The sequence below is a fragment of the Rhea americana genome, unplaced genomic scaffold (assembly GCF_003343005.1).
Source record: "Rhea americana isolate MKP2758 unplaced genomic scaffold, rheAme1 scaffold_167, whole genome shotgun sequence".
Classification (NCBI taxonomy): Eukaryota; Metazoa; Chordata; class Aves; order Rheiformes; family Rheidae; genus Rhea; species Rhea americana.
This window is the reverse complement of record NW_028185783.1, coordinates 965,600-987,975: the sequence shown is the minus strand read 5'-3', so window position 1 is coordinate 987,975 and position 22,376 is coordinate 965,600. Positions and strand designations below refer to the sequence as shown.

General features: G+C 36.9%; 1 protein-coding gene across 1 annotated transcript in view; it reads left to right on the top strand.

The window, feature by feature from the left end:
- Positions 1–22,376, top strand: part of LOC146598264 (protocadherin-23-like) — a 90,587-nt gene that overhangs the window by 13,125 nt on the left and 55,086 nt on the right. The window contains 1 exon segment of the mRNA XM_085300675.1: positions 10,452–10,670. Within this exon segment, the coding sequence (XP_085156801.1) occupies positions 10,452–10,670 (219 nt within the window).

Sequence of the window (22,376 nt, the reverse complement as noted above, 5' to 3'; positions counted from 1 at the left end):
CGTAACATTTGTAGAATGCTATTATGGGACACAAGTTATTCATCAGTTTCAGAAATTCTGTCACTGAAATTCCACTGAAATTCCATTTTACTATTAGTACATGGATAAAGAAAAACGTCTGTGTTTATTGAGAGATTTTTTGATGTCCGTTGGATTTTAGTGGTAGCCAGTTAAAGCATACTTTTTGAAACCTTGATTTTATGCTATAGCATTATTCTTACTAATTGCTCAAAATAGAAACCATGTTTTAGGCCTATGAGCATAAACTAAATGATAGCTATTTTTCTACAGAGTGTGGGTGAAAGTTAGAAATATTGCTGAGGTTATTAGGTACAAATTTTTGTGATTCCGAAGGCTCCTAGTGCCTGTGGTAGTTCTTGCCCACTCTGTCGTCGGGTTTCTGGGGTGTAATGCAGAATTGCTGTGTCTGCACAGGCAGGCAGAGATTTTCATCAAATCTATAGACTTGGAAAGCTTAACTTTCTTCAAGCACTGTCGGTAGAACCATAGGAACAAGTATGAGATTGCAAGAGTTGTAGCCTTGGAGCATATTTTATATGTAAGTTTGTTTGCCTGTCAAAACTGATGTTAAAAAAAACACTGTTGGTGAGCTAAAGGAGGACTAGAACATAGAAATGGACCTTCTGGGGCATTTAGTCCACTTACATGCTGTTACATGCAGTCATATCATGAAATTAATCCTGTTTAGCAACTTATCAAACTCTGTTTTAACATCAGAGGGGTTTGGGTTTTGCGCCATTGCTCTGATAGAAAGAATATTCCAGAAGTGAGTACCAGGGATAGAAATGGTCTTCTCATCTTCAGCTTCCACATCCAGTTTATCCATTCACTGGGCAAGCACCACTCTTCAATTCAAATGGCTGGGACAGAAGAGGTTATCTACCCTCTGTAAGTACATCAGGAAGAAAAACATCTCTGTTCAACCTCCATCTTTTTAAGGTATCAACTCGAGCTCTTCATGTCTCCTCTGTAAGGTAGGCTTCTTGGTCTATTCATCCTTTTATCTCTGCTATCATTCCAGTTTTAATTCATCATCCTTGAAAACAGGCACCCAGACTGTACACAGTATTTTCCAAATGAGATCTGACAAGTTATTTGTACAGGAATGTTAATACTTAACTGGAAATACCTCACCTAGATCAATTTGCATTTGTCTTTTTTAAGGCAGGTTTGCTCTGACTCAGTCATCCATGTATTTTTTTTTCTTTGTCAGTTTCCCATAATTTTAACTTCACAGCTTACAGCAAAAAAATAGTAGTTTGTAGATACATAGTTTCATATTTTGTTATTCTATTTTTATTATTCCAATCATCTAGTTCTTCTTCGTAAACTATCTTCTGTATTGACAAGGCTTTCCAATTTCATATAACTGGTGAATTTTATTGAAATGCTTATTTTTCCTTTGTGATTAATATAGAGATTTAACAATATAGTTACAAAAACTTATCCAGAGGAATCCCACTGTGAACAACCAACTCTTTTTTACTTCCCTCTTTCAAGATACCCTGTTTTCATCTCTTCTGTAACCTAATTTCTTACATGTGATTCTTTGACTAATAGCTGTATTAAATAAATGTTTAAAGAAGTATGATTTTCAATGAGATACTTACTATATCCTGACTAAATAATTACATTTTATATGTCTAGAAAATCAGTTTTCAAAAAGATACTGAAATAGTTGGYAGAATGTTGCATTTTATCCTCTTTTGGGATCTCTATTCTTTTTTCAGAACATGTTCAAAAGTTTGCATCTGCTTAAGTTAGGCTGATAGAACTGTAGTGCTCATGTTCACTTCTCTAAAATACAGTCCCTCCGTTTGGTATTTTCAAGAGAGATGCATTTGTTAAGACTTAGAATAGTTCTTGCTGCAGGCTTATAGTTTTCCTTTAGTTCCTTAATAATTCTAGCCTGAGTCCTCTCACTTTGAATGTTGTTTGAATTTTAACTTTAAGATGCGTAATTGCCATTTCTGTATTCTTATTCCCATTAGTTACCATGGCCAGGATCATTGCCCTTTGCAGAAGGGAGGAATGTGTTCTTTCAGCTCTCGCACAATAGCCAGTTTTATCGGGATGCTCTCTTCTTGTCTTAGAACRCCATAGCTTCTTTCTCCCTCCCTCCCTCTCTCAATGAACGGCTGTATATTTTTATCACAATGGACTTAAAGAAGTCCCAGACTTCCCTCTTATCCAAATCCCTGATTTTGTCCATTTGTCTGTTAATTGGTTCCTTTAATTTTTAATGTTATTTGTTTATCACTTAAACTGAGATACAGACCAACTCTTGTTTATTCCGCCATTGAAATTAACCTTAAGTTATAGTTACATGATCTGAAACATTTATGCTTAATGCCTCTGTTATTTTCATTGATTTGCCAGTTTCTCTCTGAGAAGTTAGTGCCTCATAAAGGAATGATTTCTGGTGGTAGCCTTTCTCCAGGAGCACTATAATTCTCCCTGTATATATTCAAATCCAACTTTGGGGCTGAAGAGGCCCATAGCAGATAGATATTCAGCTTTATTCTATGTGATGCTGGAGAAAAAAGTCCACCAGCCAAAATGGCCTGTGGGCATTAACACAACACTTTACAGCTATTAAAATCTCATCTTCTTACTCAGAGGTCTAACCGTCTATTTCTGTTGGCTCACAGATTTGCACATGAATTCATTCTTTTTTTTTTTTTTTTTTTTTTTTTTAATAACATAGAGGTTAACGGGTTGCTGGTAGAGTTTCTTCTCTGGTGGGACATTTCACTGGCTCATAGGTTAGGGATTTATTTCATTAGGCCATACATTCTTTAAGCCTCTGGAATCTGAACCTCTATGAGGTCTCAAAGCACCTTCTGGAGATTTCATAAATCTTTCAAGAGACTGTTGGGATTCAACTCAGCTTCTCTTGGCTTCTGCAGCTTCCAGCTTTTCTTCAGTAACAATGCTTTTCTCACGTTTTGTTCGCTTGTGAATCTTATGTGTCTCCAATTAAATAAGACCCCATCTTCTTTCTTCTTTCTGAAAATTCCTGAGATTTCCCCCTATGCTCTTCTTCCAAGTCTTTTTTTTTTCTTTTTTTTTTTTACCTCCTAATGAGAGATTTTTTTTTTTCTAACATGGTTGGTCATAATGCCAAAACACTCCAAGAAGGAACATATGCATACATTTCTTTTTTTTTTCTTTTTTTTTTTTTTTTAAGCTTGTGTTTTATTCATTCATACTTAATTTATCTTGCTTAGGTATTTTCCACTCTGCCCACTTCTTCCTTGTGGACAAGAAGGAGTAAACTCATTTCTGGCTTTAATCAAGGATTTTTTTGTTTTGTTTTGCTTTTTTTGCTGTGGTTTCTCACCCAGAGAAGCAATTGTTATTTTTAATGGCCATTTATCTGATCTGGGTGGTATGTGCGGAAACCTTTCTCTGGAAATGATGTAAATGAGACTTACTCTAGGAGAAAAGTATCTGTAGTCTCTTTTATAATTAATATTTATTGAATTAAAATAAGGTTCATCTCTTAAAAGGCAAGAAATAAGAAACTGTGACTGAGGAGAATAAACATCTCAGTTCTATTCCACTTACACCTATGGCATTCTTAAAGGTTGTCATGCACAGTGCAGTGATGCACATAAAATCTTTAATGTTTTTAATTCAGCCTACTTTTATTTATAACTTAATTGTTGTGTGTCCTAAACTAAGAAAAAAGAAAAAATCCCAAGTAACTAATGTTCTGTTGGAAGWTAAAACAGTCAAAAGGTATGCGAAGGAGGACTCACAAAAACAGAAGTCAGACTGTAGTGTTAAACTGTCATCAGCAATAAGCCGAAAAAAAGTAATTTTATCATTAACATGACTGTTTAATAATTAGTCTGAATTATGACCAGAGCTAAGGGGAATGTGATGAACTGCTTTTGAAATGATTTTTGTAGAGTGTTTAGGTTTGTATGGGGTTGCAACTGTGTATGATTACTGTGCTTGAAATACTTTAAAGAGAAAGAAAAAAAGAATCTCAGTGGTGAGATGAATGCTACTGTGACARTTTCAGATTATGAGTAGGAATGAAGTAGACTCCTATAGACTGCTAAAAATTCAGAAAGGCCTCCAAAGAAACAGGATGTAGCATTTTGTCCTTTTGTACATAACTGGATTCAATCAAAGTGAAGAACACCTAACTGAAAAATTGTGTAATAAAGGTTTGGGCATGTTGTTTTTAATTATGTGAGCTACCAATATTTAATATTAAATATGCTGGTCTACAGACTGATGTACATGAAAACTCTTCTAACTCTGAGACAGTAACTGACCATAAGTTGCTGCAGCATCTTTTGGAGAGAATCACAGTTAAATGCACTTAATTTGCTCAGCTGATATGTTCTTACTTTCACGTACCATAAATCACCAAAGTATAAGTACAGTAACACAAATCTCTGGTGCTTCAGATCTTATCCTGCATTATCTAAGCCAAAAAACCCCAAACAAAACAAAAACATTTTTTTTGGTTTGGAATGAACCTGAAATGTTTTTAATTTGAAATGGGAAAAAAGCAATAAAACTAAAAATGAACAAAGTGTTTTAGATTAAATGAAATGCTGACTTTGTTTCGACTAAAAACATTCATTTTTGGTCCTTCAAAGAAAGCAAAGAAATTAATAAAGTAAATGTTCTGTCAATTTTTAATTTGCTTATACAAGGACTGAGACAGAAATCAATCTCCTATTTCCCGTTTTCTGGAAGGTTTGTGTACAGTGATATATATATTTATATAAGTAAAGATTTTATTCCTGATTGTGGAGACAAGTCCAGTTCAGGCTCTCTTTTCCAGAATCACAGCTGAGGACCTGTTCTTGGGAAGCATTTTTAGTTCTGAAGGTGTTCTTACCGTTGTGATACTATTCTGGTGAGACACTGTAGAATGCTTGGATATTTCCCAGGGAATTTATGACAAGAAAACCTGAAAACGGAATTATCATTCAGAACTAGGACCAAGGAAAGAAAAGTTGAAAGAGAAGAGACAGGAAGGCAAGGTTCGATTTCACAGAGGTCGACAGGGGTTGACCAGTGAAGGACTCACRGTGAAGCTGTAGAAATAGATTAAAAATGTGAAAATCTTCAGGAACGTTTCTGCCTGTGGGAACACTGAGGTGAAACTTCCCTGGCACTTGCTGAGAACGGTAACTAGTTACCTCAGGACCTAACTGCTTTGTCCAGACGTTGGCAGGCGTAAAGAGCASGGCCTCAGCTGCGTTCACTGCAGCGGGGCGTAACGCTCAGCCAGTTAACAGCCTAATTCATTCCATTTCTGCGTCAGAGATTATTAGTGTATTYGTTCACATTCCCTGGAAATTCCACCTGTTCAGGATTAAATGTGCCACTTGCCTTCATTTCCCACTCCGTGGCGTATTATATCACTGATCTCTTTACCCATTAGTGATTCTTTGGCTAGTATACGTTACAAACAGGGAAAGGGAAAGGCATGAGAAAGAGGTTTCCGGAAACTTAAAACTGTATTGCAATTAAAATCTTAATAAATGTTCATAACAGATRCATTGAATGTCTGTTCATCACAAAGGCGGGTACCTTGTTAATTGTATGTGGGAGACGCTTTTGGTGATTTAAGGTTTTTGTAACTCTCTCAGAGTGTATTTTCCTTTAACAGGGATCGTATTTCAGTGAACACTGGCCAACTGGTGTTCATGCTGTTGCATTCTGGTATTAGAAGTGAACGGGTTTAACAAGGTATTAGATGGCTGTGTGTGCAATCTTTTTGTCTTTTTTTAGCTGTTTTCATAGTAGATGAAAGTTAAGCTATTGAGATGTGTTAAGTGCCTGCATAGTTTAAAGCTACCAGATTATACTGTAGTGAGGTTTACAACAACRCGTTAGCGTTAACCTGCTGTGGAATGGAAGTGGTCAAATGTTCTGCCATTCATCAGCTTTATTATTTGACTTGGAAATYCTCTTTATGTCAGACTGCCGAGCGCCGGCACAGCAAAAGCTTTTTATTTTTAGATATTAGTAGAGATGGTACCCATAAAATGTCTGGAATATCCAGCAAGTATTTCAAACAGAAATTTGGTGAATTTTAGATATCAATATTTTCTATAGGAGTTGTTATTTTTTTTTATCTATGACATTAATGTTTTTGATGAGAGGTAATTAAAAATAATATTTAGTTACCTTTCCCACTTCACCAATGCTGGGGCCCAGTTCTGAGCCAAATCTAGCCTGGAGGAAAGCCTCGTGCCTTTAAAGCCAGTAATACAGAAGGCAGAAAGAGCACACCCACGCTACTCAGGGCTTTACGCGGACATACTTTCAGGTAAGCCAGTGTTAGTGAGCAGTAGGTGGAACGGTTGGTAATGCTTAAATCACTCTGGAAGTGGGAGTTCTTTGCTGCCAACCCGCTGCACAAACCGCAAAACATGTTTTGTTTCTTGTTCTCTATTTTAAAATTTTATCGGTGCATAGTATTTCAGGGTCTTGACTATGGGATTGATTTATTTTTCTTACTTGATTTGCAACTGAAACTGATTCATCTTATTAAATTGTCTTGTAAATTCTGCCTGGAAAGCTATCTTCCAAAGGTCACCCATACAAAATACATGCGTTACTGCACTGCTTTTTTATGCTATGAAACTCTTCACATTGTAAGWAATAACATGGTAAACTGACAGGTGTATGAACTGTAAAGACTGATTTTTGATAGAATAACATTTCCAARTATATAATGAGGTTTTACTTGCATGGTGTTTCCTTTTAATTGTGCCTGTTAGCCCTTTGCTTTGTAGAATCATATTAGAATATTTCACAGTGTGAAGCAGATTGGTGACTTGTTCTGTCTGCTGTTAAAGAATTTGCTCAAATGAAAAATGTGCTTTTAATAATACAGATGGCAATAGATTCTTGAAAAAGCTTTTATGGTTATTGTCAGCAACATTTGCATTTTCATGCTTCAGAGTCAGGAACACTTAGTAACATCAACGTGACAAATGCTGAACATTTAGTCCTGTCATGATGTGTTTTTGGTGTGTGGCAGGGTGTCTCTTTTTCTAATTAAGTCAAATAAAGATACTTTCTATTTTTGCCATTCTGTAGCATGGCTGATAAATCTCAAACACAATCTTATCCAAGATAATAGTCAGTCTGTTTCATTCCTGCAGAGAATTATCAAGATGTATTGGCAAACTTCAAAATAGCAAAGCTTTGTCTGTCGATGTCATATTTTGATATCAAAATRCAAATTTTCTACTGTATTCCTGGCCATGAGCATTTTCTACTCCTCTAGTTCAATAATTGCGGAGTTTACTGTATAGTCCTTGTTCTGAATTCCTTGTCCACTCAAACTGGAAGTTTTAACTGGTTAAAAAGTTGTGAAAACTGGCCCTTAGTGAGGATTTTTCACGCATGCGATCCTATTACTGCAGTCATTCTTCATTCTCCCTTTTAGTACTGTGTGACTTTTCTGGAAAGAGAACAGACATGTTCTGTTGAAAACACGTTCTGCTGAAGCTCTTGATTACCCTATTTGGAGAATGCTGTTCAAAGTATTAGAGTAATGGAAAACTCTAGGACACTTTTCGTCCCYTTTTAGAGGGACAAAAGGAATGTTACTGTTCAAAATGTACACAAAATGATCATACCASAGGGACTCTCTTCTTCCAGTTCTCTTCTTGTAATGTCTTGTCCTGTCCTATGTCCATGATAATGGCAGGTATGAGAGGCTTTACTGAGACACTTAAGTACCTGTAATTACATAGTAATCTAGGCTCTGTGAGGAATATAGATTGAGACCACTTGCAATTGTATCGTAATTGGTTCTCTGTCTGTTATAATACTATTCCTTTTTACTCAGGTCTAGCTTTGAATAATGTACTCATGTTGTATTGGAGTTTAAGCTGTCTCGTTGACCACAGTCGACCTAGTCATGAAGAGCAGCAAAAATTCAACATCCTTGCATCTGGCCTTTAGGTTTTCATTTGGTGCTGAAACTTGACAACTCTATKTTCATTAGTGTTAAAATTCAAATTTGTTATAACTTTTAGTAAATATTTTAAGGTTTTCTGATTTATCATTTTTGTTGTGAACTTTTCTCTGTATTGTGTGATATTGTGAGGATAGCTATTTTGAACAAATCTTTTGTGTGTGTTTATGTACACACACGTGCACACACACACACACTCTCACTACATCTTGATTTCACAGTTTGAGTCCAAGGACATATAATGTAAGAATCTAAGTCCGAATTCTGAAAGCTTCAGGAATTGGAAAAACTTTGTGAGACTATTTTAGTTCACAGTAGTTGTCAAATTTCCAGATGTCTTCATTGCAGGAAGAATTCCACCTCAGCTGTGTAGATTGCCTAAGTATCTCATAGATACTGTTATTCAGCAACCATTCTAAAATAAATTGAAAGCCACACATTTTATACCTTTAAAATGACAATGGGCAGTGTTTTATTACAGAATGAAATTTGCTTTCTTCTGGAGATCAGCAGCTGTAGTGTGTCCAACTGCCTTCATCTGAGGAGCTCCAAAACAAACAGGTCAGGTCCTATCGTGAAAAGGAAACCACCCACCCACTTTCTTTGTAAAACAGTATACTGACTCCTAACTCTGAAATCAGGGCTCTAAAGAGAATGAGAAATTTAACAGCTGCTTTTTAGTTTCTTGTAAGAAGGCTCACATGCTTCTATGAGGCTTGCATTCATTGTCCTTAGATAGCAAGAAGCTTGAGTGCTTGAAAAAAATTCCCATTCCTTCTGCTTGTCTAGATGTTATTCTCTGTACTGGGATGATGACTGGTTACTTGGCTGCTTATACTTGGCTCCAACTTTGTAGAGGTTGAATAGATGTTCTAAGACTTGTTTTCATGAGCAACTTTGTTATTAAGGCTACATGACAAAAGTTAATGTGGATTTCTTTGGAGGGAGTCACTGTGAGAACTCTGTGGGGTAGAATTTGAAAGAAGATATAGAAGAATTTTCTCCACCCTGGCATTAGAAGCATGGCAGATGCAATTACACTAACGAAGGAATGCTGCGTGCATTATCTTCTGGGACAAAAGCAGGCAGTGTTGGCAAGCTCTAGGGCCTGCATAACTGACCTGCTTCTTCTCTGGAGTCTCAAGTGTTTATGTAGCATGACAGCCAGAGCTTTGGTGCCACTTTCTTATTCAGACCATTGTGTTGTAAGCCTGGTACTACTAGATGACATACACAAAGAAGCTATTAAAGTGTTAAATGAGACAGTGCTGTATAGCATTAATGATTGGAGGAGGAGCCCATTAAGTGCTGTTTTTATTTGCTGGCCTGTGAAAAAATCTGTTCTTCCTAAGCATGTTGAATACTATAAGAATGCTTATTTTCATAATATATCTTTGTGAAATTTTGGTTTAAAGGATACATATGTCTGTTTAGCTGGTTGAAATCACCATATTGAAATCACTTCTGACCTTCAGTGTGGTGATGTAATATTCTAAAAAGTATTATACTCTTCTTGTGAACTGCATTCTGTATGGGTTTGAATGTGTGTGTATCTGTAAGAATATATGAACTTTGTATATAGTACACGCTTTATATATATTTGATGTTTCAAAATGGTTTAATGTTTTTACTTTTGTCTGTAGTTATAGCCACATAGTCTTGTTAGGTCAATGAGACTTCATAGATAGAGTRAGGGAAGAACTTTGAGGATAAGTATAGAGGATAAATAAGGATAAGTAGGATAAATATATGAGAATTCTTTGTCCTCAACAGGTCATCAGATCTACACCTTCCTGTAATGAGTGTTGGCAACACCTTTTCTTCCTTTCAAGGCTCAAAATACCAGCGATTCTTTCTTTGGCTGTAATTCTTCTAGAGTAATTTTCTGCTTTCTCTCTCTCTTCCCTCCCACTCCCCTTCCTGTTTACATACCTGTTTTCTCCATAAGTGTCCCCCAGATTCTTCAGAACCTGCTACTGCATCTTAGTGTGTCCCTTAGAGAGAGTTTAATCCATTGTAACATGGGACATTACTGAACTGTAACTACAGATTCTTCCCACTAAACTGCCATGACACTGTTTGTTGCTTTCTTATGAAGAGAAGTTCTGTAGTCATCTGGAAGGAATTTAATTTTGTTCAAGGGGAAGACTTATACATCTGTCTCTCTTAAAATCTAGTGGTGCCTCTTACCACGGTATTTGTTTGCCTAAGGGAACACAGATCTATTCTTTCTCTCATCTTTTGAAAGTGATGACTAGCTTGTGTTGTTTACTTTGGGGGGATTTGGTTTTAGCTATTGTTGTCAAAAGAACAGTTTAAGGAAAAAAAATTGTTTTCTCTTTGGATAAAGCTGAGGTTTGTTGTCCTCATCTTTTCTGGAAATGATCCCCAAATATTTGGGCCCATCATGGAATAAAGCATTTGAGCATGTAACCTTAAATTGATGGTTCTGTCATTTTAGAAAAGCAATTTCTCCAGCCATTTGGCTCCAGCAGAGCCATTTCCAGTGAAGAAGTCTGAAGATAAGAATGAGAGTCTTGAATGTGAACTGTTACGTGGTGGAGAGTTAATGAAAGGACGAATTGAGAAGAGGCATTGCCTGGTGACTTTGGCTGCTGAACAGCTGCCTTGCTGCATTCTCATCTGGTTGGAGCTTTTCCAAGATGTGCAGCTGTGGGTGGTCTGTTACCTGCTCAGTTGCAGCCCAAGTAGTGAGGCCCAAAGGTCAAAAACTTGTGGATCACTGGGGTTAAATCTGACTGTAGTAGGAATGGGACAATCCATGTAGTTCTGGCCTCTTGAGTATTTGGAAAGAATGATAAATTCAGATGAATCGCAAAACTGGTAGCCTAATGTTCTGTGGTGAGATTATATTTGATACGGGTGAGATTAAAAAGGTGGTAGGGTCCTCTAACAACTTGTCTTCTTCACTAACTCCATGCTAGCATTACCAGGGTTCAGCTAGCAAATCTTACTCAAATCTTAGAAAACTAGGAAATGGTGCCCTTAGATTTGATAGAGAGGGATATTAGTGGTATAAGCCACATATTTATTTTTTTCCTATTGGTTTTATGGAGTGCAAGTAGGAGTTTATTATGATTTTCGGAAAAGAATCCTGAAAGCATCTCAGTGTAGGCCTAATAATCCCTGTGATGTGCTTGTGGCAGCAACATTCCCAGCTAGGAGGAATCCCAGTTCTTGGCAGTTACAGTGTAGACTTGGAGGCAATTCTTGTCAAGTCTCTTACTTGACTTGCTCAGGAATTGGGAGGTTATGTTACAGATAGTAGGTAAATGGGGGAGTTGAATAAATGGAGAATTAAATATGGCATGCTTCAGAGGGGACCCTTCTCAAAACAGTTTTAAAAGGGAATACGGTGTAATTGTAAAACGAGAGCTTAAGCTTGTCGTTATTCTGCAAACCAGAATTGTTAGGAATAGTTTTGTAGTGTGTTACTAATGAATGTTTTTGTTGGTAGCTAAGCAAAAAAGACCAAAAGTATGGATAATGAAGTCTCCTCTGTCCTGTTAGTGTGTTCATTTATGGTTGGCACTGAGAGGCATCAACAGGAACTTCGTCCTCTCTGAAGATAAGAGGGTTTTCATTTTGTCAGTGCTGTTACATTTGGTTTCCATAAGGCCTCAGACTATGTTAAGGGAATATCTGAGAGTTTCCCATAAAAAACTCATAAAGACTCATTACAGTTGTTTACATTAAAAGATCCAGATACAGTTGTTCACATGACATTATCTGCACACAAAATGACTGCTGTATGAACTTTAAAGTTTGATAATAGTAGTATGTAACTGAGGACAGGTTAACTCAATAGACAAAATAATAATAGTTATTTTACTCAGAGATTAAAGTCTGAAAAAGCAGGAAGATAGATCTGTTTAGATATGGTTCAGCCAAAGAAAATAGGGACCAAGACCTCAACAGTAGCTGAGATTTATGAGATTCTGGTGCTCACTGAAAAAAAAGTTTATATCAAGTATACACTAGCTTAAAATCAATTTAACATTTGTAACTTTACATCTATATTCTAACTTGCGTATGTATTTAAGCATGTTAATGTGAGACAGCTGCTGCAGCTTCGTGCAGAGACAAAGTTTGCATGAAGAACCTTTTTTCATATAATAGAGAGAATTTGGTACTATTCATATTTAAGGTGTTGTAGCAAAATGCTGTTTTGCCACAGGACTTTCTCTCAGCACTAAGCGAATAGTAAGTTACATTTCATTTAGAAGATGCAAGTTTCTTTTCTCAGTTCCACTGATTCAAGGTTCAAAACTGTAGCTGATTGTAATGTGCAGTGTGGCACAAATGGCTTACTTTAGCTATCTGACTGCTATTCGCGATACACAGACATGAAAAAGAGAAGCTTTTAAATATTAACAAGGTGCATATGGATGAACAATAGCCTACAGATAAAGTCAAATGATCTTTAGAACATCGGTAGTGCTAATTCTTCAAAGGACAAAAAGAGTGATGTATTTTTAAGGTTCAGAAAGTCATAAAAGGGATGCTTTATAGTTTCTGTTGTTACATAGAGCCAGTTAGAACTGCACGCAGAGTAAAGCAGACACATTCATTGCAAGATTTGCTTACTGAACACTGCTTTCCTAGGCCAGGTCTTCTAAATTGAGTTTTTTGCTGTCACAGAATTTTTGCTTTTTGAATTGAATTTGCTTTCTTGAGCTGGTTTTCACTGTGATGTAGACATGCTCTTACATGCATGAGTGGGTATTCATTAAGAATTTAATTCTTGATTGAGTTCTGTGGTAATTTTACCTGTTTGAAGAGCACTTTGAACCCTTGTATTTTGCTGCAAGAGATGTCTCACACCTCAGTTGGGAAATTATCATGTTCCATTCAATATTTATTGACTGCTTTTATTGCTGAAAACTGTTACTTCAAATAAACAAGTGGAAGTGAGTTACAGGAGGAAAGTTTTTACACTTCATGAATCTTACAGCATGTTTAATTCCTGAAATGCATATTTTTCCCTGTTAGCATCCAACATTTGGGCACTAGTAGTCTGAATTGTGGGTAAGGTACTCTGTAGCATTATCAAACCACCAGTGCAGAAGAAATACATGGAGCATTTGAGGGAGGTGATTGTCCCCCCATGTACTGCTATGCCACAGCAGATCTGTTTTGGCTACTGCAGACAAAAGTCCTAAAAGCACTTCCTAAACAGAAATTATCAAGCTGGGATTCTAGCAGTCTCATCCTTAACAGCAGTCACCACCATCCTGCCAAAGTCCCCAGAAATACAAAGCTTTTACGGAGTTACATTCCAAAGCACTTGATCCTTCCAGGCTTCCAGTGTGTTGTGTCTGTCTCTTTCWTTATTTTGCAGAACACTGTTAACATTTACTAGTAATTTATTTTTTCTGTCTTTAGGATAGACTTCTTGGTAGGATTGATCTGGGCACAGGTATGTGTGTGCAAGCAAGAATTTTATTTTCTCATTGATACTATTGCCATGCAGTGATATTTTCTATACTGGGTGTGAAATGAGCCCTGAGAAAGGCAAAGAATTTGCATTCCTTTTTCTTTAAATACCTAAGCTGATTACATGATAAAGCTTAGCATTACYCTTTCAAAATTCCCATGGCTATTTCTAGCATATTAAAGAATAGTGGAATTCTATGCAAAGGGAAGGATTATTAAAGGAGGTTAAACATAGCACTACACAGTTTTCTTGTAAATTTCWATCAAATTTCAATTTTTCCATAATAAATGAGAAATCTTATAATACTGTTTATTTATAAAAGCTGTTGCTGAAGGGTTTTTGAATATATTGTGAATTGGGGAAATATTACTATCCCTATTGAACTGGTAAGTATAAAGGGAGAGAGAAATTAAGCAACCTTGTGAGCTTACAGGAGTTATTCGTGAGAACAAATTAGTATTGCCATTTTTATTAATGAGAAGGTGGTATTTCATATATGCCAGAAGGAGGATGAAGGAGAAGCCAGGGTGTGTTACTAGGCTGGGGTACTGAAAAAGAAACAGATTGTAAGCAACATTCACCTGATTTACTTACCCTGTCCCTTCTGCTTTTGGTCACTTCTACAGAATTTAGTAGAAATGAAGTGAATAGGGTTCTACAGAAAAGAATGTAAAAATATCATTGAATTTAGTAGATCTGTTTGCTGTTTTAGCTCTTTGAACCAATATATAGAATATATGTATATCTGTATGTGTATATGTATATATACATGTCAGAAAATAATTCAGAGAAGACAATCTGATTTCTGTTGTTTTCTATGGTATTATTCCCAATCTAGTTTTTATTTTGAAAATGAAAGGAAAGACTGCTTTAGCTACTTTTTAGTCTTATCTTTKCAGGACAACTATAGCACAAGCATGTATGCTATGACCCTGTTATTACATAGGAGGAGTGACAGTCATTGGTGGCCTAAACTCACTGTTCTTAGGACAAGAAGAGGGTAAATTTAGTTCTGATTACAGAGCAGATAGACTGTCTCTCAGTACTTTGCTGTATTGTTGGCCATTCTAACTGCAATAATACRTATAATATTATAGTCCATCAGAGTTTTACTTTGACAGCAGATGCATAAATGTCTGTGTACAGAGCTCTAGTGGGGTCACTGGGAATTTTTCAGTCAGTGTAATGAACCTTTTCTCTTTAATTTGTGTAATTAAATGTGAAGAAGGAAATTGAATTCTGTAGAGCAGAAGTGAATGAAAAGGTTGCAAAAATTAGACTGTGATCTTAGTGCTGGACAAGTAATAGAAGAACCAGGAGATGATATGTAGGGTCTTTTAAGCATTAGTTATGTTTAACTGACAAATCTGTCTCCTTTGGCTTTGCTGGCGACTGCTTAAATAATTCAAAAAGGTTCATAAAGTCCATTTAAATTAGCCATAATTGTGTGTTCCTTGCACAAGATCTAGGAAGAAGCCTTAGGTGCTTCCTTTCCTTAATTTGTCAACTTGGATTTTGTATTGCAAAGTATGTTTAGAAGTGGTGCTTGTAGAGTAGTGTGTGTATTTGCCTGATGTTTTCTCCTGACAATGGGATTGTTCTGTGGGTGAAGAACATGACACTTCCTGTGCACAAGTTTCTCAGACCCAGGGAAACCATTGTAAACTGTCGCGAGTGAGAGAACAGAAATGTAAGTCTTACTGTTCAATATTGCAGTGCCTTTGGAGACCGTGCTGCCCTAGCAGATGGGGAATGCATTGTTGAAAGTTTTGTCATTCACTGAAAACACAATGTGTTCTTTTTATTGTGGTCTTTATTTTATTTTTTAAAAAATCTCTTTATTTTACTTGCAAATCTTATTGAGCATGCTGCAATTGTGCAGATTATTGTTAAAATCGACTACTTGGCATGCATGTCCTGCTGTGTGGGAATMCTATTTTCAGCTTTCAAGAAACATCCATTTATTTTTTTTCTGTAGGGTGTTTATGTGTGTGTTTATGATATAAAGTAGTTATACCAGGAATTGTTAAARACAGTGTTCATGAGATTTGGCTGCTACTGACATGGTGACTGTGTTTGCTATTTCTAAATAGATTTCTGATCTGTTATGCATTCACTTCAAAATATATTCATTTGATATTATCCCCCCTGTGCTTCTGCAGATGCAATGTGCATTATCAGATGTATGTATATATGCTGGGCTCTTRGAACATTAGGTTACAGCAGTGAAAGCTCAAATGACAGGTTCTGAATCTTAATGGAGCACAGAGCATGGCAGCCCTATAGAGATTATATTTCTGTTTCCTGTCACAAAAACCCGTGTCTGTGAAGCACAGCAGTTGACTGCTCAAGTGTGCAGATTTCTCTGATTCTGATGAGGAACTTATGAATGAGATGGACTGTTTACTTTGTGCTAGAGCATGTGATTTCCCACTAAAACCCATCACTCTCAGCATGATTTATTCTGTCACACATTTCTATTACATCTTTTTTTAACACCTTATAAGAGGAATCACATTTTAAAATCTGTGTTAATTAACTACTTTTTTGATGTTGTCTCTCTTTTCCCACTCTTAGTTTTTATCTCCATCTGCAAAGTCCAGTTCTCTAATGGTAGCTCACACATACATTCACACAGTGTTTTTTCCCTTGGGTTTGAAGTGTTTTCTTTTTAATCTTGCAGTGAAGGCACGGGGTTTAACTCCARCTGCACGCCTGCCCTCCCTGGGTCACTTCTCTGCTGGAGTTAAATTCAGCTGTGCAGATGCCAYGCTTACTTTAGGCCACAAGTATTACTCCATTATTCCCTAACATCAATTATCGTTGTTGAGCCTTTCTAATAGTTACATTTCAGTTCTAGTGCGTGTACCACTATGCCTCCTATCCATTGATCTGCACACTGGATGCTTCTGGTGTTGCAGTAAACGGTGTATTCCCAAATTTGAAACATCTGCCARTTAGTAAGCTCTGTACCTCATGGTGAAGTGAACCTAAACTGCAGAAGTATTTGCTTTTGTATAGCACTTGATTATGCTATAGCAGTGTCTGTTAATGCACCTSTCTGTTGAGACCTTACTACATTGCCTGTGGACAGATAGGCATCAAAGATTACTAGATCATCATCGGTGGGGAGAGATCTCTACTGACACTCTCCACCAGTTTGTAGGATGCTGTCAGAGACAGATTCCACCTTACTACAGTGCTGATCARTGTGAGCTTCATAGTCAGTCAAAGGGATTTTAAAATACTGATTCAAGCACAATCCCTGCTCCTGGGCTTTCTTCACTACCTCAGTCTGCATCCTCTGCCTCTAGTGCAAGGACTTCTTCTGAGGGCCAGGAGCCTCTCTGACACGATGTTTGTCTGACATTGGTGCTGCTGGCTGAGAGAGATGTCTGACGTCCTCTGCCTTTCTGTTGTCTCAGCATCARTTTCCAGGTACTCATTTCTCCTCTGGAGAGAAATGGCAMCTACAGAAAGGYTTTGTCCTAAGTGCCTCTCCTCCATGCTGTGTCAGGAGGTTGTGCATCATCTACTGTGTAGCCAGCTCAGGGTTGGATTCTGCAATATCAGAAACATTGCAGCAATTCAAGGTTATTAAGAACATATTCTGCTTGCTTTTATTTGTCTGGGCAGGGGGAGGAAGGAGCCTCAGCTGCATTTCGGATATTCCCCATTGATTATTTTGCAGCTGAAAGTCCAGTCCCTGAGAAGAAGCTGTCAGTACAGTTTATTAGGCTGAACTCTGCCCTTTTCAAGGTAGTCGGTTGTCTTCTAACTATTTCAAGAAACTGCAATGTACTATCCTGTGTATACTACAAGATGCATAACTTCCAGATATAATCTGGAGCTTTCTATTCCTTGTATAGCAACATACAAAGATACTCCATTAAGTTGAAAAGACATAAATTAAAAAGAAGATGAGAAACAATTCTTCTTGCATAGGAAACTTGTCGCCATGGCATGTCCTTGAAGTGAATAATTTAACATGTTTGGAGAAAGCTTAGATTTTGATGTGTGTAACATAAGTAAAGACAATTCAAAAAAGTTTGGGAARGAATACAAAGCTGAGCTTTTTTCATTAACCAGTTTAACTATTAAATTTATGTTGAATCTTTCAAAAATATACATAAACAGGAACAAGATACTGGACTAAAGAATCAGTCATTCTGTTGCGGTCTGGAACAGAAATATGTTTCTATAATGTCCCTTCAAAAGGTACAGTTTCACTTGGGGAAGAAGGCAGTAAAGTAGGGGGTAATACTGTGGCAGGACAAACCAGAAAAACAGKCTCTAATTTTGTGCATTGGAACAGGATTTTGAGAATAAAATACCATAGTGTATTTACAGGCAGACTGGAAGTCAGTGGAGCAAAGTGGAAAGAGCGCACACACTGTAGCCCAGATATCCTCGTCTATATACTAATGTTCTTTAGTGTCTCTTGTGTGGCTGAAATATAATAGTTCTGTTGTGAAATTTTAGCTACTGTGATTCCCATTTGTTTAGTTTAACAGGAGCCAGGTCTCTATAAGAAATTTTGTTTTACAAGTTTAATRAAAAGACTGTTGCTATGTATCTGCCATATAGCTGTGGGTGAGGAGGAACTACTGCTCTCTAGAGATATAGGAAAAGATGGACCCTAGGTTCGGGGTGGAATGACAGGTCAAAGGCAGGGAAAAAAACAAGCTCTATTTTTTGGCCAGATGGTGAAAAGCTCTAATAAAAGCAGCTGAGATTAATGAGCATTGTGGACAGGTACCAATAATATTCGTGAGAGATGGAAGTAGTTGAGAACAGAATCTCGTTATTCAGCAGTTCCGTATTCTGAGTTCTAATGTGTCTTTTTAGTTTCTGCAGAAAATAGAGGAACATTACACAACAGTAAAAATTAAACAGCTACAAATTTAGCACATAGAGATGACGAAGTTACAGGGATTCTTTTGGCTTAAGAATATTTGGTCTGTTTATAGTTTAAATACCATGCTACAAATGATCTCATCCACTGATCTGAGAAAAATGTAATGAGGAAATAGGGGATGGAATAGATTGTCTAGAAGTAGCACATGTGATAAAGTGATTTAGTATTAGAGACACACTGCCTGAATATTCAGGGAGGCCTCAACCTTCCCTTAACATGTAGATGCAAAAATTCTTCATACACAAGTTGGACATAAAACTTTTTCTGGCATTCCTGAATTTTCAGTTTTTCTTTCTAAAGAGCAGATATTCATAATTGCTTCTACCTGCCAGATCATCTTGGTGTTCTGCTCACTGAAGTTGAAATTTATTTCAGTGAGCTGTTTCAATCACTGAAACAGCTATGTTCAAGATTTTCAAAACTGGTCCTCAAAACAGAGCGTTTCCTTTTTCTAAGAGCAAGCAAAAGACTTCAGAGAATTCTGGAGCTGATCAAATGGATTTAGACATCTGGTGTTCATAATCTCCCACTTCAAAACAATTTGGACTTCTTTTGCTGTGCCAGAAGTATAAGAACTGTGTAGGACTCAAATGTCTTGTTTGTGGGAGAATTCCGTATCAGAAAAAAAAAAAAAAGACACTTCCATGTGTGTAAGTGATGTGGCCAATTTATACCCTCTCAGCCCTTTTCATTTCCTTCCCAGAACTTAGTCCATCTGTTGCTTTTAGTAATTAAAATTTGCTGCTTGTACACAGTGTGCTTTYCTTAGATGTTATACTATAAAACTTAGCTGTGTTTTCTGCTCATCACTCTTCTTCAGTTACTCCCACACACTATGTTCCCTTTATCTGGTGTATTTTGCAAAGGCCAAAGGTTTGTATGGTATTAGATCATACTCTTTTAAAAAACTCTCACTTCGTGTGGCAGAAGTTACTGGTAAATGAAGTAGATGGAACTTGAAATGGATAAATTGTAATGGATTAGGATCTACTTGTGTGGCAGGTTTATGGCTACAGTAGTAGACATTCCCTCCCTGTTCTCTTTTCTTGCTTTCCTGTTGATTCTGTATTATTCTGACCTGATAACTTTTGTAACCTGTGAGTGTTCAGCTTCTCAGCYGTGCAAAGGGATACGGATACGGATCCAGCTTACGGATGCCTGGAACTGAGCCCTTACAGTGCAGATCCTTGACAGAGTRAAGTCTGGTTTTTGCCTCCCAGACCTCACAGCACTTTTCTGCCCCYTCATTTGTGCTGCTCAGGCTTGTATGACTGGACTATGAACAGATCAGGGAGATGATCCAGTTAAAAGCTCATCATAAATTTTTTTGTTTGGTGATCCAAAAGACTAAGCCCTGGATTTCTGTAAGACAGGAMAGTTCTTAAACCACTTATCACCAGCCTAACTATGTTGCTGAATTGTTTCCTTACAGTTTCCTTGTAGTTTTTCTGTGTGTGTATCCATCTGTTGTATCCTGCCGTACATTTTGATTATGAATATTTTRGAGTAGTGGAGTATGTTTCTGTTTATTCATCATTCTGATTTTCTTCAAAACTGATTACTAGCAATTAATTTGCTTTTCAATATATCAGTGTAATTAGAGTTAAACCTACACTTTTTCTCCCTCCAAAAAGAAAAAAGAAGTCTGTCTTAATCTTTGACATCAAGGGTCCTCCAAAGCAGATTTTATGAGCCATGAAAGCTTTATCTTGTTTTGCTGGAATCAAACCAAATGAACTTGACAAAATACATTGTATAGGAGAGATTCTTAAACTGAAAAATTGATTTAATGTTTTCTATTCTCTTTGAGTTGCTATCAGAGATGACCACTGTCATAAGTTATGTGGTGAAACTGCCTGCTCTTTCCTCAAAGTAGTTATGTGGTCACCCACATGTGAATTTCAGTATTGCAAAAGAGTCAGCTTTAAGGCTTCATGCTRTCTCAAAGCTAAATCTTGGAAATAGTCTTTACACAGGATGTGAAGTTCACAGCTTTGAGATTTTTGCTCTGCACATAGTAAACTTAATTATTGTATTCTCTGATGCATTTCTGTATACACAAATCTTTTCTCTCCTTTTGCATGTAATTTAAAATATTTACTCTGCTTTTCAATTTATAAAATAGGAGGTACTGTCTTAGGAAAGAAGGTGACCTCCGAGAGGTTTGCAGTCTAGACAGCATACAAATACAGTAAAGGCGATAGGTTATAGAAAGCATGACCAGCTGGAGAAGTTCAGCCAGTGTCTATCCCTACCATGATTTTTGYTGGCTTTTAAAAATGTTTCTAGGGAAATACTTTGTCGTGTAGCTCCTTATTCCCAAATTTACACTTCTTAACAACGTGTCTTTACAACTTAGCATGTTGAAACACGTTCAGTTAAAGAATAAAAAAGGTCCTGTCAGCCGATCCTTCTATTTTTCCCTTTGTGTTCTCCTGGATCCCAGTATCATATTCAGCCCAGCTGTCAGAACAGAGGTGTTAGAGCTCCATACTCTCTTGCCTCCCACATTTGCAACGCCTATAAATCTTTTCTGCGCTATCACCTTTGTGATACTGCCGACATACAACACCCTTGATCAATCCACTGTGAAAATTCTTACTGCCGCCTTCATTTCCTCTTGTTTGCAGTGCTGTAGTTCACAGCTCTTGAACACTTAATACTCAGTACGAGCAGTACTACTGCAGTACGATACTATAACCTGCAGTGTTTTGGATCGTGACTACAGTATACTTTAATTTCTAAAATATGTGGCAGCTTGTTCTCTTCAACTATATCTGAAAACTCGAATTTGTCAGCATGTTTTGACTAGATTCTTTCTTCTAAATCAGCTTGCGTCAATAATAGGTAATTGCTCCCCAGGCCTCGGGTATGGTGCCAATCAACCTCAGCTGTGTTTTCTACAGTAAACTCTTCATTCATTTTTAGTTCCACTTTAGATCAAAGATTCCATGGGCAAAAATTTAGATTGCTAATGCACTCAAAAAAAAAAAAAAGAGACTAATAATAATAATAAAGGTTAAAATTAGGTGGAAATTGAATGCATACTAAGGACTCTGGCAGGGAGAAAAAATGCATTTTTACAAATGCAGAAATTAGATACCATTTAATTTTGCTGCCAAAGAGGGGATTCAAGTAACTGAAGTTGATCACAATTGGACCTTCAGATTCATATTGATTTGAAGTAAGCATTTTTGTTTAAAWATATCGTTCATTAGTCCTTTGCATGTGCTGTTAAAAATTTAAGAACTGCATAATTTACAAGAAGGAGGACAAGCTGCTGAATATAATGGGTTAAACCCTCTGATTTCACGCCCCGAATTAATTACCTATAGTCAATTGCAGATAAATATTAGCATTTACATRTTTATCTACTTGCAGACACGACTGTTAAATAGAAGCCTTTCAGTATTGTCCCTCACACTAGCTTTTAGGCACAAAAAWTAATTAAAATATTTTTCTTTCAAGGGCCAAGTGAATTACTGCTCTGTAATATTGAGGCAGTAGAGTATTGACAGGATACRAGGCTTCTGTTTTTTTATATATTTTGCAGTGGAAATAACTAAGTACAAGACTGGTGAAATACATGTGTTGTAGACTTGATTTACATACAACTGTAGAGTATTTTTAAGGACAGATCTTAATTCTGTTTTAGTTGAGTGTGAGTTTTGCCTTTACTAGAGTGAATAGTTGGACCTCAGACAAGAACTGCGCTGTGTTGCAGCCTGTGCTGCAGCTGTGGAAGGCAAACTACAAGGACGGTGAAGGAGTGTGAAGGGCTCTGTAACCACGAGACTCTGAAGGATTTTCTATCTGCAGCACCAGAAACTCTGGTTATTACATATATTACATATATATTATTACATATTATTATTATGTATTACAGCTGTCAGTACTAGTAGAAGCCATTTTAAAATAGTGATGCACTAGAGTGTGTGGTGCACTCCCAGTAGCAGAAACACCTCTTCTGAAATACAGCAAATTTCAAATGTCCCATGTGGAAGTGGGGA